Source organism: Leucopleurus acutus (genome assembly GCF_964270905.1).
Source record: "Leucopleurus acutus genome assembly, chromosome: 2".
Lineage (NCBI taxonomy): Eukaryota > Metazoa > Chordata > Mammalia > Artiodactyla > Delphinidae > Leucopleurus > Leucopleurus acutus.
Genome location: NC_139143.1, coordinates 86,386,483 through 86,402,478, shown reverse-complemented (window position 1 = coordinate 86,402,478; position 15,996 = coordinate 86,386,483). Strand labels below are relative to the sequence as shown.

The 15,996-nt window shown below is 45.1% G+C and overlaps 2 protein-coding genes across 2 annotated transcripts in view; one reads left to right on the top strand and one right to left on the bottom strand.

Annotated features, from left to right (window-relative positions):
* The window catches only part of PDZK1 (PDZ domain containing 1), a 33,626-nt gene that overhangs the window by 9,497 nt on the left and 8,133 nt on the right, over positions 1-15,996 (bottom strand). Inside the window, exons 2-5 of the mRNA XM_082833834.1 lie at positions 6,349-6,560; positions 5,091-5,337; positions 3,207-3,343; positions 1,782-1,977 (exon numbers count right to left, since the gene is read on the bottom strand). Coding sequence (XP_082689960.1) covers positions 1,782-1,977; positions 3,207-3,343; positions 5,091-5,337; positions 6,349-6,558 — 790 coding nt within the window. The 5' untranslated portion in view covers positions 6,559-6,560. The remainder of the gene's footprint in view (positions 1-1,781; positions 1,978-3,206; positions 3,344-5,090; positions 5,338-6,348; positions 6,561-15,996) is intronic.
* CD160 (CD160 molecule) overlaps positions 11,541-15,996 on the top strand; it is a gene marked incomplete at both ends in the record, with an annotated part of 46,787 nt that continues 42,331 nt past the window's right edge. The window contains 1 exon segment of the mRNA XM_082858778.1: positions 11,541-11,645. Coding sequence (XP_082714904.1) covers positions 11,541-11,645 — 105 coding nt within the window.

The following is a 15,996-nucleotide window of genomic DNA, read 5'->3' as shown; positions in this document are numbered from 1 at the left end:
TCACCGGATGCCTCCAGATCTCTCACACTTTTTTTTTGTCCTTCATTCAATTTTAACAAGCTTCAGTTTCACTTTTCCAGCTAGCTGCTTGGCATCTCCAACTGGATATCCCATAGATTCCTCCAATGTAATGTATTCAAACCCAAAATCATCTTGGCCCGTCTCCCTCATCTTGGTCACCTGTTAGTGGGAGCACCATCTCCCCAGGCACTGACACTTCGCAACTGATTCTTCCTCAGCATCCACTCCCCATGTCTAATCAGCCAAGTCCTTCAGTGCTACCTTAATATTTTTATACATCTCCTCTTCTCGAGTCCTAGATCCTCTACCTGAACTTCTACCTAAACTGCCACGGCACCTTACCAGTTGCTCTCCCTGTCCTTAATGCTCCCCTTCTCCAATGCAGACCTGCCTCCAGACTCATCCTGATGCAATGGCTGACCGAGTCACTCCCCAGGGCAACAGCATGAACATGGGCTTTGGAACTAAACAGACCTGAATTTGATCCTAGCTGTACCACAACCAACTGTTTGACCTTATAGAAATTATCCTATCTTCTTCAGGTCCTCAATTTCAGCAATTCTTGCAGAATTATTAGGAGTAATTGAGATGTGTAAAGCTCCCGAGACACTGTAGGCTTAATTTTTCTTCTCTCTCACACTGTTCAAAAAACATTTAACTCCCCACTGACTATAGAAACAAGTCCAAACTCCTCAACACGCACTAAAGGTCCATCATTTCTCGCCGACCAAGCTTTCTAACTTGGTTTTCTGTGCTACACGTTAGATGCCAGTAAAACTGTGCCTGTGTTTTCCTGCTTTATTCACACAATCCTGTCTTCATGGACTGGCCTTCCTGTCCCCACTCCATCAGCTTGCCCAAATTCTATTCATACTACGAAGCCTGAGCTCAAGTGCTGCCTTTACTAAGAGGCCTCCCAGTACATTTTTAGTGAGAAAAACTTGCTCCAACATTGAATCTCCACAGTATTTTATCTGCCCTGTATTAAGGTGCTTCTCACCATCTACCTTCAGTTATGGACACACATGTCTTATCTCCTCTACTAAACAAGAGGCTTCTTGACTGAAGAATTCTTGTCTGATTCACTTGATATTCTCAAGGGCCCTGAGAATACATTTTTACATTATATGAACCAAATTAATGTTTCATAAATTAATATAAATATATGATTAAAAGAAAATAGCAACTTCTGGGTGAATAACAGTTCACATGGCCTGAACCTACATTTTTTTAATGTGTTCAGCTTCTGTAGGAGGACCTTAGTTCTTTCCTTATTGAATTATAAGAACCAGAAAGACTCCTGGTTCTCTTCAAGTCCCAGATCCCAACCCACCCTCTGCCTCAGACCTAGGGGTGTGTTGGAGCTGCCTCACACCAGCTCATGAAAACACTTCTCAACTTTGCATTCTGTGACAGCATGTTGGTGGCTTGAAATCAGACATGGTGGGAGTATTTATACCACAAAAAACAACACATGCTACAAATCAGGGCTTTTTTTTTTCCAGAGAGCCAATTTACCAGCGTACTACTGCCCAGATCCAAGATTCTGCCTTATAATTCTGCTGTGGAAACCTAGGGATGCCCATCATCAGGCCCCCATATGCACGGAGTTAAACTGACCCAGCTATGCTTCCTAGGTTCTTACTACTTCCTTCATGAATCTGATGGGGGGTTGGGGGCCTAAAGGAACTCTGGAGTCAGACTGGGATGAGGAGTTGGATGGTTACACTACCAGGTTTTCTGCTCTCCTAGTGCCTTACCTTTCTGTTCTGGGCCTGCCCTCAGATAGAAACCATAGCCATTGCTTCCCTTCTTCATCTCCACAACCCGGGGATGGTGGGGTAGCAGTTTCAAACTGGCTGTTTCTCTCTTGAATTTTATCTTCTGCTCACTATGGTGCTTGTCAGTTTCCTTGTCCACCAGCAGAAACATGACGCGGCTTCCGGACTTCTTCACCTGCAACAACGTACACAGGTGAGGGCCAACATCAATCTCTAAGAATGATGCTGGGAAATAGGAAAGTTTCTGTATCAAGGCACACAGTCTATAGATTCAATAGGAAATATGAGATGTGAGGCCTGAGTTTAAGCTGTAATACTGTTTTCTACCACCTCACTGGTATTATGCATCTTCCCTCGTACAGTTGTTGTTTTTCGCCTTCTTAAGTATGACCTCACCCACACAGATGCTAACTGAACCCAAGTGAAAGCTGTGTACCCAGAAAGGTATATAGGTGAAGACTAGGAAAGGAGTTTGAAAAAGAAAGTAAAGGTCTACTTTGAAAGATCCTTCTACCAAGAGAAGATAAAGTTGGTCAATTTTCAAGGTTCTATATGACCCCAAAGGAAAACTTCTGCCGGACTTCCCTGGTGGTGCAGTGGTTAGGCATCTGCCTGCCATTGCAGGGGACACGGGTTTGAGCCCTGGTCCGGGAAGATACCACATGCTGCGGAGCAACTAAGTCCGTGTGCCACAACTACTGAGCCTGTGCTGTAGAGCCCCCAAGCCGCAACTACTGAAGCCTGCGTGCCTAGAGCCAGTGCTCCGCAACAAGAGAAGCCACCGCACACCACAACGAAGAGTAGCCCCCAGTCGCCGCAACTAGGGAAAGCCCACGTGCAGCAACGAAGACTCAATGCAGTCAAAAATAAATAAATAAATTTATTTTTAAATTTTATAAGTAAATAAATTTATTTTAAAAAATCCTCTGAGTGTTTTCCATGTGTCATGGAACCATGCTAGACATAAGATTTGGGATATAACAGGTCTTCAAATACTCCCCACGTGTAGCTCAATATTCATCACCACACTGGTTATCTTCCAGCTTGTATTAAAACATTTTAGTAACATTGGCTCAACATTCACTTTATTATAAATTTAGAGGGGGATTCCAACCCCCTCTAAATTGGAATTAATTCAATCAATTACAAATAAGATCCAAAAGATAAAGTTAATCGTTCTTTAGAACACTTTTCTTCAAGACAACATGAAACTAGCAAAGGCCTTATTCCAAAACCCTATATTAACACTTTATACCACTAGTGAGTCTGTTTGCTCTTAATACAAAGGGTTAGCTTCCCATTATTATAGTCCTCCCATCATAAACTACCATTCCTGTCTTCCTGTCACTTCCAATGAGAGCAGAGTAAAAGATACGGTAAGAAAAGTACTCCTTTGGGATATACCTTTTCAACCACCTCCTCATGGGTGGCCTCCTCTACATTCTCTCCATTCACTTCAATCAAGTGATCATCTGCCAGGACTCCGGCTTTCATAGCCACACCTTGAGGTTTTATATCAATCATGCACACTCCCTTTTTACCTGAAAGAGGGTAACAGGTGAACAAGTGTCACAACTCCATTACACGGAAAGTCCAACAGCAAAGGGTTTTCTCCCAATAATACAATATTAGAACTTCAAATTTTAGGGCTAACTCCAATAGACTTTGGCTTCTGATTTAGAATGACAATTAGAGCTCATAGCGCAAAGCTTGACAGAGCCATTACTCAGTTGGCTTTTGTTGATTTGAATAGGATTTCTGAGCCCAACTAAATGCAAAGAAGCGATCTCAGGTGGCACTGGCTTCTTGAACCAGAAAGTACCAAACCATGCCCACACTGCATCCCTGTGTCATACTCCCTTTCTTTGCATTTGTAGAATTAGAAGTCGTCTGCTCCATTCTGTCCTCTTTAATTAATGCTATCACCAACCACCACATCCAGTGGAGTGAATAAATCTCACTGATGCAGGCTGAAGAGGGCAGAGGCACAGGAGGAGAGGAAAGCATCCACACAGTCATTGTGTATTAGTAGGTGGTATGATTTAGGTGCTTCTTAAAGAAATGCTGTCAGTTCTTTCAAGATATTAACATATCAGCCTAGGCAAACGATAGCTTCATAATGACTACACAAACAATTTGCAAAGAATAATAGTAATTTAAACTCTGCTTCCTTAAATACTTAACATTTCTCCTGTTACCTTGCTATGTATTTGTCATGAAGAAAAAATTTTCTTCATAACGCTAACCTAAACCATTCACCATGGACATTACACAAAGGCCAGATGAGTAGAGTCTGAATTACAATTTCTTTTTCTTTCTTTTTTTTTTTTTTTTTTTTACCATTTTACTGATAACCAACCTCTGAGAAATGCCAAGCTTCCCTTGACCACCTACATCACTGTGTTTTAATAACTGACAAACTTTAGAAATACCTCTTATAGCTAGTTTATTTCTCTTGCTACAGGTTAAATGAGCCTTGGAAACTATTTTATGTTTACTATTGGTCTGCTGTTTAGCACTTACCAAGTTATGACCCACTATCAGTACCTCTCTAATACCAGAAAGAACAGGGAAGGAGCAACCTTAGAGGTGGAACCAAAAGGCTAACACAGCTATGGTCCCAACCTCAATGCCAGTGGAATCATTAGAAAACCATGGTCAACTGAGCGTGGGTCAGCCTGCAGCTCTGAAATTCTAGAAACAGAACTTCTAGTGTTTTCTGATGGTTGGGATTTCTCAAATCACTGTACCTCTCAGCTAGAGGTCAGGAAGTCACATCAGAGCTTGGCCACAGCTGAGAGTACTATTTAAATGCCACAGGAGGGTGGGGATTTTTGCAGTGTCCTCAGCAACTGTAAGAGCGGCTAATACATAAATAGGTACTCAAGAATTTTTTGAATAAGTGACTACCTGGGCATTCTGAGAGATGAAAAGAGATATCATTCTAATTCAAGAGTGGCTATCGTGGAGAACCTCCCTTCTCTTGCCTCTTTTTCTCCATTCTCCCCTCCGTCTTTACCCACGAAGAAGCATCAACCCTCTAATCCTCTGGCCTCAAAGGCTCAGACTGACAAACACTGGGGGACCGGAGTGCCCAGTGTCCCCCACACAGTGCTGCTGTGTCTTTGCACAACTGTGCAAAGCAAGGGAAAGGCCAGGGAGGGAAAGGGAGAGAGAGGCTGCTGTTGGATCTCCATAGCAACTGAAAATTAGTCAAAGGAGTCATTAACAGGTAACAGTATCTTCCTTCTGGAAAGCTGTTTGTTCCTGCCCCACCCTCAAGCTCACCTTGGACAGTTTTCAGAGAGAAGCCGTAGCTACTCCCCTCCTTCACCAGGTAGCAGAGCCGTGGCTGTGTCCAAGTCTGTGCTCCTCCATTCATTACAGAGGGCAGCTTCTTATCATTCAAACTCGACTCCTGACTTTGACCCAACTCTTTCAAATCTACTTGTTTTTTCATAGCTTTCTCATAAGAATCCCCATCCAGGACCAGTAAAATCACTGAATTCCCACTTTTTCTGACCAGATCCACAACCTAGGAGGAAGAAAGAAAAAGGTTAACTTTAACAATAACCCTCTATCAACCGCCGGGGTGGGGGCCGGGGGGGGGGTGGTGGGGGCTCGCCATCTGGCTCATTATCTGGCCCTGGAGATTCTACTAGCTGACCCCTGACACCCGAATAGGTAGCCGATTGTGCCCCAGCCGTCTGCCCAGGCCCCTACCGAGATCCAGATACAGATTAGGCTGGGCCTCTAGCACTACTGTAATAGCCCAACCCTAGCCCAGGGGACTTTTGTCTTTTTTGTTTGTTTGTGTTTTTTTGCTGTAGCGGGCCTCTCACTGTTGTGGCCTCTCCCGTTGCGGAGCACAGGCTCCGGACGCACAGGCCCAGCGGCCATGGCTCACGGGCCCAGCTGCTCGGCAGCATGTGGGACCTTCCCGGACCGGGGCACAAACCCGTGTCCCCTGCATCGGCAGGCGGACGCTCAACCACTGTGCCACCAGGGAAGCCCTAGCCCAGGGGACTTTTACTAGGACTGGTTCTTTACGGGGACGAATGCTGCCCTAGAGCACAACAGGTCCTCCTGGGTCTATGGAGACAGCATAGGACAGTGAAAAGAGCACCCACTTAGAGGCAGACAGAATTGGGGTAAGGTCAGACCCTCCCCCACGTTCACTACATGAACACGTTAGCAAGCTAAGGTGACTGAGCCCCCACTTCCTCATCTATGAAATAGTAATATGAACCTCATGAGTTGTGGTGGGGATTTAACAAAATAATGAATATGAAATTGCCTGGTATAGTTCCTTTCATGTAGCAAATATGCAATGCACATTAGCCCTGACACTATTCAAACCTAGGAATAATTTTTACAGTTCTTGGTCAATCATGGGAGACTTGATTAGCCGGCAGAATATAGCTGTAAAGGTGTCCTGCCTTGCCAGTGGCAGCCAGGAAGGCTCCACTGACCCCCAAAACTAGAATCAGCAGAGATGTGGGAGCTGAAGAGATCGTAGAAGCAGAACCCCAAATGTCCCATTTACCTGCGTATGCTCTTTCTTGTCCACAAAGACACCATTGATCCTAAGAACTCTGTCTCCATCCTGGAGACCTGCCTTCTCTGCTGGGCTACCCTTCTCAACCACCCGGACCAGGTGGCCATCAGTGTCCTTCTCAATTCGCAGGGAGAAGCCATAGCTTTGCCCTTCCTGTTTGGACAGCTTGCATTCTCGGGGGTTGAAGGTGGAGGCCATTTCTGTGATGAAAAACAAATGGGTAAATCCACAAGACAGAAAATCTAACTGGGGTGAGAAATCTGTCCTCCATCTCCTATACCTCTATTCTTCCATCACACCAAATCCAGACTCTTCAGGTAGCAACATTCCGGGTATAGGAAGCCACCTTCCAGGACGTGCTAGTGACTTCTAAATCTATTTCTCCCCAAAGATGACCTTTCACGTGAATTTCAGACCCACGTATTCGGCTAGGTACTGGACAGAGATGCTTCCGTTTCAATAGCTGCAAAACCAAATTCCCCTTTGTCCCCTGACCAAAAGAAATTAGTTCCAAATACATTACCTAAAAATCTTAAGAAAATCCAAGTCTACTTTCATTTAAATATTTGAAGAGCTTGCCAAGTTCTGGGCATTGAAGATAAATCTGCGGACAAGACAGACCTATACTTTGCCTCTCATATCAGGGAGAACATGTTTCTACAGAAACACGTGATGAATGATCTACTAGGGAAGAATAGCGTGATAAGGGAGAATATAACAGAGTGTCCTGGTAGTAGGGAATGGGGTGGGAAGAATTAAGAATGGCTTCCTGGAGAAATGACTTTTCCAAGAGCTGAAGAATTAGTAAGAGTGGTGAGGTGAGACAAGATAAGGAAGACTTCAAACAATTAAAAATCAGAGAAGCCAGGCCTGAGAGCTGACCTGGTACATTGGAAACAGATAGAAAAGTGGTTTCTAGGACGCTGAAGTTCTAGTTAGAACAGAGTGAGGATGCCCGACAGAGAGAGGATTCCTGCTGCCATGTCAGATCTCTCCCTCCTGAAGCGCTTCCGTTTCCACCCATCCTGCCCCTCCCTTCACCCCATTGCAAGGGCAAGGCTCTGGGCCACAGGAGGAGGAAAGGAAAAGTGTGAAAACCAACAGGCACCCAGTCATTAAGGGTCAGATTCCTGCTAGGCACAGGGAACTATATTCAATATCCTGTGATAAAACATAATGGAAAATAATATGAAAAATATGTATAACTGAATCACTTTGCTGTACAGTAGAAATTAACACAACATTGTAAATCAACTATACTTCAATAAAATTAAAAAAAAAAAAAAAGATTCCTGCCAGGGGTCCCCAACACCTCCTGGCTTAAGCACTTGAGAATAGAGGCCAAGAACTGCTGGTGCAGAGCAGAGCCCCGAGAGCAGTAGGCTAGACTCTGCTGGTTAATCTGCCTGCACGGCAAGCCCTCACGTTCCCCTGGTCACAGCTCCCTCCAGTAACTCAGAATAAACCATCCGTTTCTCCTGGAGGGACAGGAGCAGATGACCGCACAGGGTATGGGGGTGGAGGGCAGAGGAGAGACAGCAAAGTGCTCCAGGCTCCCGAGAAGGCACGCCATGGCGATTGGAGGTGGCCACCTCTCACTCTGGGCCCACAGAAACATACAGTACAAATGGAGCAGAAAGCCTCCCACGGCCCGATCCCTGGGCTATTGCGGGGTCTGGCAGCCGAGCCACCAGGGGCATGAATGACTAAGAAGCCAAGGAAACAAGAATGGACAATGTTTCCACACTAGTCTATATAAAATAGATAACAAGAACCTACTGTATAGCACAGGGAGCTCTACTCAATACTCTGTAGTGGCCTATATGGGAAAAGAATCAAAAAAAAAGAGGGGATACATGTATATGTAAAACTGATTCACTTTTGTCGTATACCCAAAACTAACACAACAGTGTAAATCAACTATACTCCAATAAAAAAAATTTTTAATAAAAAAATAAATAGACAATGTTTCAAGTGATCTCTTATGAGGGCCTGAGGCCTAAGCCCACCCCAATGAGGATCAAGGGCAGAGAAAAGTGAAACCAGTCACCACGATCACCGTCCACACCTGGGAGAGCATTGCAGCTCTGTCTTATCATGACCAACCGCCAGGAAGATGATGCTTTGGGAGGAAAGGGGGAAAGTAGGGAGTTAGGGGAGGAGAGGGCAGCGCCAGAGTGGGGCTTCCTCACAGGCAGGAACCTGTGTGTGGCCCCTCTGACTCTGACCCATGACTTTTCTTTCTACTGATCATCCAGCCTGCAAGCATTCCATTTTCCAACTGGAATCCACATCTATGTCCAAACTTACCCCTAGATCCCTATCAGCTCTCAATTTCATAGGCCTGAAAAGCCTTGAAGGGAAAAAAAATAAAAGCCCTCTGAAATTTGGAAGTATCAATAATTATAGAGAAACCTCATCCAAATCCTACAAAATTTGAAACATGTCCTTAAAACTATTCAAAACTGGGCTTCCCTGGTGGTGCAGTGGTTGAGAGTCCGCCTGCCGATGCAGGGGATGCGGGTTCGTGCCCCGGTCCGGGAAGATCCCACATGCCGCGGAGCGGCTGGGCCCGTGAGCCATGGCCACTGAGCCTGCGCGTCCGGAGCCTGTGCTCCACAACGGGAGAGGCCACAACAGTGAGAGGCCCGCGTACCGCAAAAAAAAAAAAAAAAAAATTCAAAATAAGTGCCATTAGATGCTATGTTTTCATCAAGAGATGAGTATGTTTCTGATCAGCATATGAATGCTCGTTTCTAAGGTACCCACCCCTACAATTCAGCCCTCTCACACTCTGCAATGGCAACCACAGGATCTTACTCTTTTTCTCAAGGATGGAAGATGAATCCTCCTTGCTCGTAGGGCGGTCCGGTGTTTGGGGAGAGAAGAGACAAAGTTTTCCTGTATCTCAATAGAGACCTGAAAGTCTGATATACAAGGAAACACAAATCCCTGTTTCTGGGCAAAATCTCAAGTTGTTTGTGTGTTTCTTTCTTCTTTAAAGTTTCAAACAGCCAGACAGTAATCACTCAGATCTGCACTTATGTCTTTGAAGCCTCAGGTGTTCGAGGTCAGAGTTTCTTTTCACATCTATGGTTGAAGCACAGAGAATTAGAGCCAGTTCACACCGATAAAAATACGATAGAAATGCTACCACTCTGGGTGGGAAACAGCTGCTGTCCCCAGGCCCAGATTACATCCTTCCATCCTGTTTGCTCTTGCCACAATTCAGCCACTAAAGGATTAATGCTGCCCCCCCACACCAAACTGATGAAATATTTAACACCTTCAACTGTACTGATAGAGAAAGCTGATCAAAACCCCCAAAGCTTGGCCTTACATAGGGCCCTGAAACTGTTTGTTTCCTGTGCCATCTTGTAGAGAGACAGTTCAACTAGGAATCACGAGGGCTGGGCTCTAGTCCAGCTCCAGTCCAGGGTTTGTCTAGTCCACAGCCTGGTTTACACTGGCCCCTAAATCAGGGCTGGCATCAGTCACTTTAGCAAGACTCTGTCACTGCTCCATGATAAGGATGCCTGGAACTCTGGAACACAGGGCCTAACTAGGAAGGATCTCTGTATTTAAGGATACTGTTTCCTGTTTCTTCCTCCTTTTCTTGCAAATCAAAACCACAGTGAGATATCATTCACCTCACACCTGTCAGAATGGCTATCATCAAAAGACCACAATTAACAAATGTTGATGAGGATGTGAAGAAAAGGGAACCCTCGTACACTTGTTAGCGGGAATGTAAGTGGGTGCAGCCGCTAAGGAAAACAGTATGGAGGTTCCTCAAAAAATTAAAAATAGAACTACCATATGATCCAGCAATTCCACTCCTAGGTATATATCCAAAGAAAATGAAAACACTAATTTGAAAAGATACACACCCCAATGTTCATAGCAGCATTATTTACAATAGCCAAGATATGGAAGCAACACAAGTGTCCATCAACAGATGAATGGATAAAGAAGACGTGATACACACACACACACACACACACACACACACACACACACACACACAATGGAACACTACTCAGCCATAAAAAAGAATGAAATTTAGCCATTTGCAACAACATGGATGGACTTGGAGGGTACTGTGCTTAGTGAAATAAGTCAGACAGAGAAAGACAAATACTGTATATTATCACTTATATGTGGAATCTAAAAAGTAAAACAAACAAATGAATTGTTTGTTTAAAACAGACTCAAAAAAAATAAAAAAACAGACTCACAGATACAAACTAGTAGTTACCAGTGGTGAGAGGGAAGGAGGGAGGGGCAAGATAGGGGTAGGGGATTAAGAGGTACAAACTACTATGTATAAAATAAATAACCTACAAGGATATATTGTACAGCACAGGGAATATAGCCATTATTTTATAATAACTTTAAATGGAGTACAGTCTATAAAAATCTTGAATCACTGTTGTATACCTGAAACTAATATAATAGTATAAATCAAATATACCTCAATTTTTAAAAATTAAAAATAAGTAAGGTAATAGTTAAAAAAAAAAAAAAAGGATACTGTTTGCTATTTCTTCAGCCCCCACCCCCATCTTCTGCTTCTTGAGAATCCAGAGATCAGAACCCTATGGTGGAGAGATATGCAATTAGTGAAGGCCTATGGATTTCCGTAATATCATATCAGCGATCATCTGATTCAGGCTGGAGTCCATCAAACCCTCAGCAGGCCTTACTCCACAGTTCAAACAGCCAAAATAAAATACTGGAAATGGAAGAAAGCTCTAACCATTTCTGAGCTCTGGGGGAAAAAGTCAATTTTTGGCAACAAAGTTGCTTGTCTGTAGGAAGGAGAACAAAGTGCTGGTGGGCAGGAAAGACTCAGTGGTGAGAGCCAAAGAGATTTTTTTAATCAAACTTTATTATTAATCATACCTTTAGACCCCACTTTCTTCTAAAAGGGTTCGATTATTGCTACCAGGAAAGGCAATAATATATCCAAGGTCGAGAAGAAAAAGTAGGTACATTTTAGAAGTTAGGAACTCTAGCTAATGACAACAGAGGAGGGTAGGTAAGATCTGTGAATGTGACCAAAGAGAGAACTGAAGCCACGGGGCTATTTTCCACAGGAGAAAAATAGCTGGTGGGACCCAGGGGACTCTCCCAAGGCCAAGGTAGCCAAGGTCTCCCGGCTCCAGGCAGCCATCGACATGGACCCATACACGATCCGAGTCAACACCCACCCTCCCCAGCGGCGCTGCACAGAGCCAGGAGTCCGGGGAGGAGCTGTTCCTGAGAGGAACACAACCACAAAAGTGAGACTCAAACAGCCAGAAGGGTTCAGCTTAATTGGCCCAGGCTAAGAGGAAGCTTCATTTTCCCTTCAGTTTGTGTGTTTGGGGCTGGAACCTACAGGACCTTCCTCAGCAGGGCTAGTTGGAGAAAGAGTGAGACTCCATTTCAGTTGATTCCCACATCAGTGGGACTTGTAGTGAAGCTTGCCTGCCTTGTCACCCGGCACGTCAGAGAGTCCCCTGTTCCACGATAGGTGCTGTAAATGGAAAGGTCCCATTAAAAAATACCATGGGCGTGAATGCTTTTAAGCCCCCACCCCGTACCCCTCCAGTGCAGGGGAGGGCTAGGAGTGAAGGGATCTTAAAGCCACTTAGCTCATCAAAAATCCATGATCTCCTGAGAAATATTTGAGAGTCTCAAGGTCAGTGGGAACCTGACAAGAACACAAAGCATCTCCCAATACAAAATGGAGCACAGGGTTCTCCGAATTATTTCCTGCTCTAAAGCAGAGTTATTTGTCTAACTCCTGTAAGCTTCCAGGTATTATTTTGTAAAAGAATCCTGAAATTGCTATAGATCAGCTAACACACAAGCCAGGGAAGAGCAAATTCTTCTGAGGAAGGAAAAGACAACTCCTGGAAAAGCGAAGTCAGAAAGAATTAGAGGATATTTATTCGTCTCCTCAGCCCTGGGAGCTGTCTACCCAAAGTCAGCAGCTGGTTTCATCTGAGGGAACAGATCTACTTAGTTGACAGTGTAAATCTATAGACCATCAGGTGATGCCAGTAATAATAAATCACGTTACCGTTTAAAACCTCACCATATGTCAGGCATGCCACATTATCTCATTTAATCCTCACAATCACCTTATAAATTTAATCTCAATCCCAGCAGGCCCACAGAATCACCTGCAGAGATTTATAAAAGCAGATGCTTAAACCCCACCTCAGATCTACTGACTCAATCCAGGCTTGAAACCTGAACATAAGCATTTTTAGAATCCCTACGAGTTTAAGAAACTAGTGATCAAAACCACCCTTTGCTGCTCCCAGCTTCCCTTCTCTCCCCTCAGTCTTGGGATAACACCCTCATGGGTCAGAGAAGAATGTCAAGGTTGGGTGAAATATTAACAGCTACCTTGAGCTCACCTTTACTCAACTTGAGAAACCAAGGTGGCAGCCTGGTTAGGAGAGGCCCTCAGGATCCAGCCCTGCTCACAGTCCTGCCCGGCCAACAGCATGGAAGTTTGTGGCAACCTAAAGGCTGTGACCCTGCCTCCCTCCCCACGTTCTAGCTCTGAGCCAGGAAACAGAATCCAGCAGCTGAAAACAACCTTTAACAGCTCCCATGGTCTCTTTGTCCAAGGAATTAAGTCTGAGGGGGCCCTCCCCTGGCCAGCAAACCTAACCACCCAAAGAGCTGAGGCCATTTCTCCTCCTCCATCACATCCATTCCTGTCTGAGGCCAATCAATTAGATTCTCCAATTAGCATATGGAAGTGGGTGCAGATTGTTTGGGATCATGCACACAGGCCCCTCAAAATTCTACTGAACATCAAGAAGACACATTACCCCAAATGTGATTTCATTTGTCCATGCCACAAATATTTGCCTCACACTTATACGCAAAACACTGTTAAGTGGTTGATGGAATAAAGTGAAACAACAGCTCCATCCTCAAGGACTTTATAGTTAAATGGGGGTGAAGGAAACGTTTTAGTACAAAAAGAGCTACCACTATGAGCAGAGTATAAATGCCATGAGACCTACAACATGGGACAAATTAAGGAAAGCTTCACTAATTAGGTAGGATTTGATTTAGACATTGACAACAGATAGGTAGGATTTCAACAGGTACAGAAGTAGGAAGAGAACATTCTAGCCACAAAGAATAGTGTGGACCTCAGCCATGGAAGTGGGAAAGTTCTTGGGTATGGTCAAAGAAGAGCTAAAACTCAACGTGACTGAAGGAGAGCCAACAGGGGGACAGCCAAGATGTCCTTTTGTCATGGATGACAAGTTAGACTGTAAAGGCCTCGAATACCAGCCCAAGGGATCTGGCCTTAGTTTGGTGGTCAGGGACCACGCAAAGGTTATAAGCAGAGGAAGGACAGGATCAGAGTTGGGCTCCAAGAGGGATGGCCTGAAGCAAAGACATACTGGAGGTAAGTCAAGAAAGAGGCTCTTGTAATGGTCCTACTCACATGCAACGAAGTCCTGCCCAGCCGGCAGCTGTGAGAATAGAATGGAGGTGACAGAGGTGGAGGAACTACAGAGAGGACTGAGTGACATGTGGTATTAACTCTTCAATCCTGTCCTCTCAGATTTCTCCATGCAGAGATGGCCTCAGACAGGACAGGTACAACACAGATGTCCAAAATATTTATTTACACTGACCATGGCTAGTGTCCAGGAAATACAAGAGGTCCCTATTCCTCTCCCTAATTACTGCTTACCTCACTCACGCACAGTTTTGCTGTGGGTTCAAGAGGCCTCGTTGCACAGAGTGGTACATGCACAATTCAGTCTTCTAAGGCCCCCACTCCGTGTGAACGTAGCTGTGCTTTTGGCTCCTCTGAGCTCTGAGTTGCCAGGATACCCTAATTCTGTGGCCATCTTTTCATTCTGTCTGTTTCCCCATAAGTGGTATACTTTCCCTGGATTTATTACCCTTGCTCAGTTTTTTCTACTAACCACCCTTGATACCTTTCCTAGACTCCCCTTCTGTATGGAATCAGTTTTGTCACTCCCAAAATTTCTATGTTGAAGCCTTACGACTGTTTGGAGATAGAGCCTTATAAAGAGATAATTAAGGCTAAATAAGGTCACAAAGGTGGGGCCTGGCATCTTTATAAGAAGACACAGAAGTGCATGTACACAGAGAAGAGGCCATGTGAAGACACAGTAAGAAGGCCACCATCTGCAAACCAAGGAGAGAGGCCTCAGGAGAAACCAACAATGCTGGCACCTTGATCTTGGACTTCTAGCCTCTAGAACTGTGAAGAAATAAATTTCTGTTTAAGCCACATGGGCTTCTGTTATTCTGTCATGTGGTATTCTGTTACAGCAGCTCAAGACTTAATACATCTTCCAAGTAATGCTGCCCACTTGGGCTGGGTGTTAGAAAGGAAGAGGTAAAAAAAAAACCCAAAACACAACACCCCACAAGTTCATGCCTTGGTGACTGGCATAAAAATTGTACCATTAAAAGATGATGCTGGAGACTTCCCTGGTGGCGCAGTGGTTGAGAGTCCGCCTGCCGATGCAGGGGATGCGGGTTCGTGCCCCGGTCCGGGAAGATCCCACATGCCGCGAAGCGACTGGGCCTGTGAGCCATGGCCACTGAGCCTGTGCGTCCGGAGCCTGTGCTCCGCAACGGGAGAGGCCACGGCAGTGAGAGGCCCGCATACCCCCAAAAAAAAAAAAAAAAAAAAAAAGATGATGCTGGAGACTTCCCTGGTGGCGCAGTAGTTAAGAATCCACCTGCCAACGCAGGGCACACGGGTTCAATCCCTGGTCCTGGAAGATCCCACATGCCGCGAAGCGGCTAAGCCCATGAGCCACAACTATTGGGCCTGTGCTCTAGAGCCCGCGAGACACAACTGCTGAGCCCATGTGCCATAACTACTGAAGGCTGCGCGCCTAGAGCCCATGCTCCACTACAAGAGAAGCCACCGCAATGAGAAGCCCGTGCACCACAACGAAGAGTAGCCCCTGCTCGATGCAACTAGAGAAAGCCCACGCGCAACAACGAAGACCCAACGCAGCCATAAATAAATAAATAAAAATAAAAAGATAAAAGATGGTGCTGGGACTTCCCTGGTGGACCAGTGGGTAAGACTCCATGCTCCCAATGCAGGGGGCCTGGGTTCGATCCCTGGTCAGGGAACTAGATCTCACATGCATGCCACAACTAAGAAATCCACATGCTGCAACTAAAAGATCCCGCAGGCCACAACAACGACCCGGTGCAGCTAAAATGAATGAATGAATGAATAAATAAATAAACATTAAAATAAATTTAAAATATTAAAAATTAAATTAAAAAAAATGATGGTGGGCTTCCCTGGTGGTGCAGTGGTTGAGAGTCCGCCTGCCGATGCAGGGGACATGGGTTCGTGCCCCAGTCCGGGAAGATCCCACATGCCGCGGAGCGGCTAGGCCCGTGAGCCATGGCCGCTGAGCCTGTGCGTCCGGAGCCTGTGCTCCGCAACAGGAGAGGCCACAACAGTGAGAGGCCCGCATACCGCAAAAAAAAAAAAAAGAAAAAAAAAAGATGGTGTAGTTATGAGGAATGAGATGGCAAAGTCAGTTTGAGTTAGTTTTACATCACAGGACTTGGCAGAACATCCTGCAGGTAGACAGAAGTGTG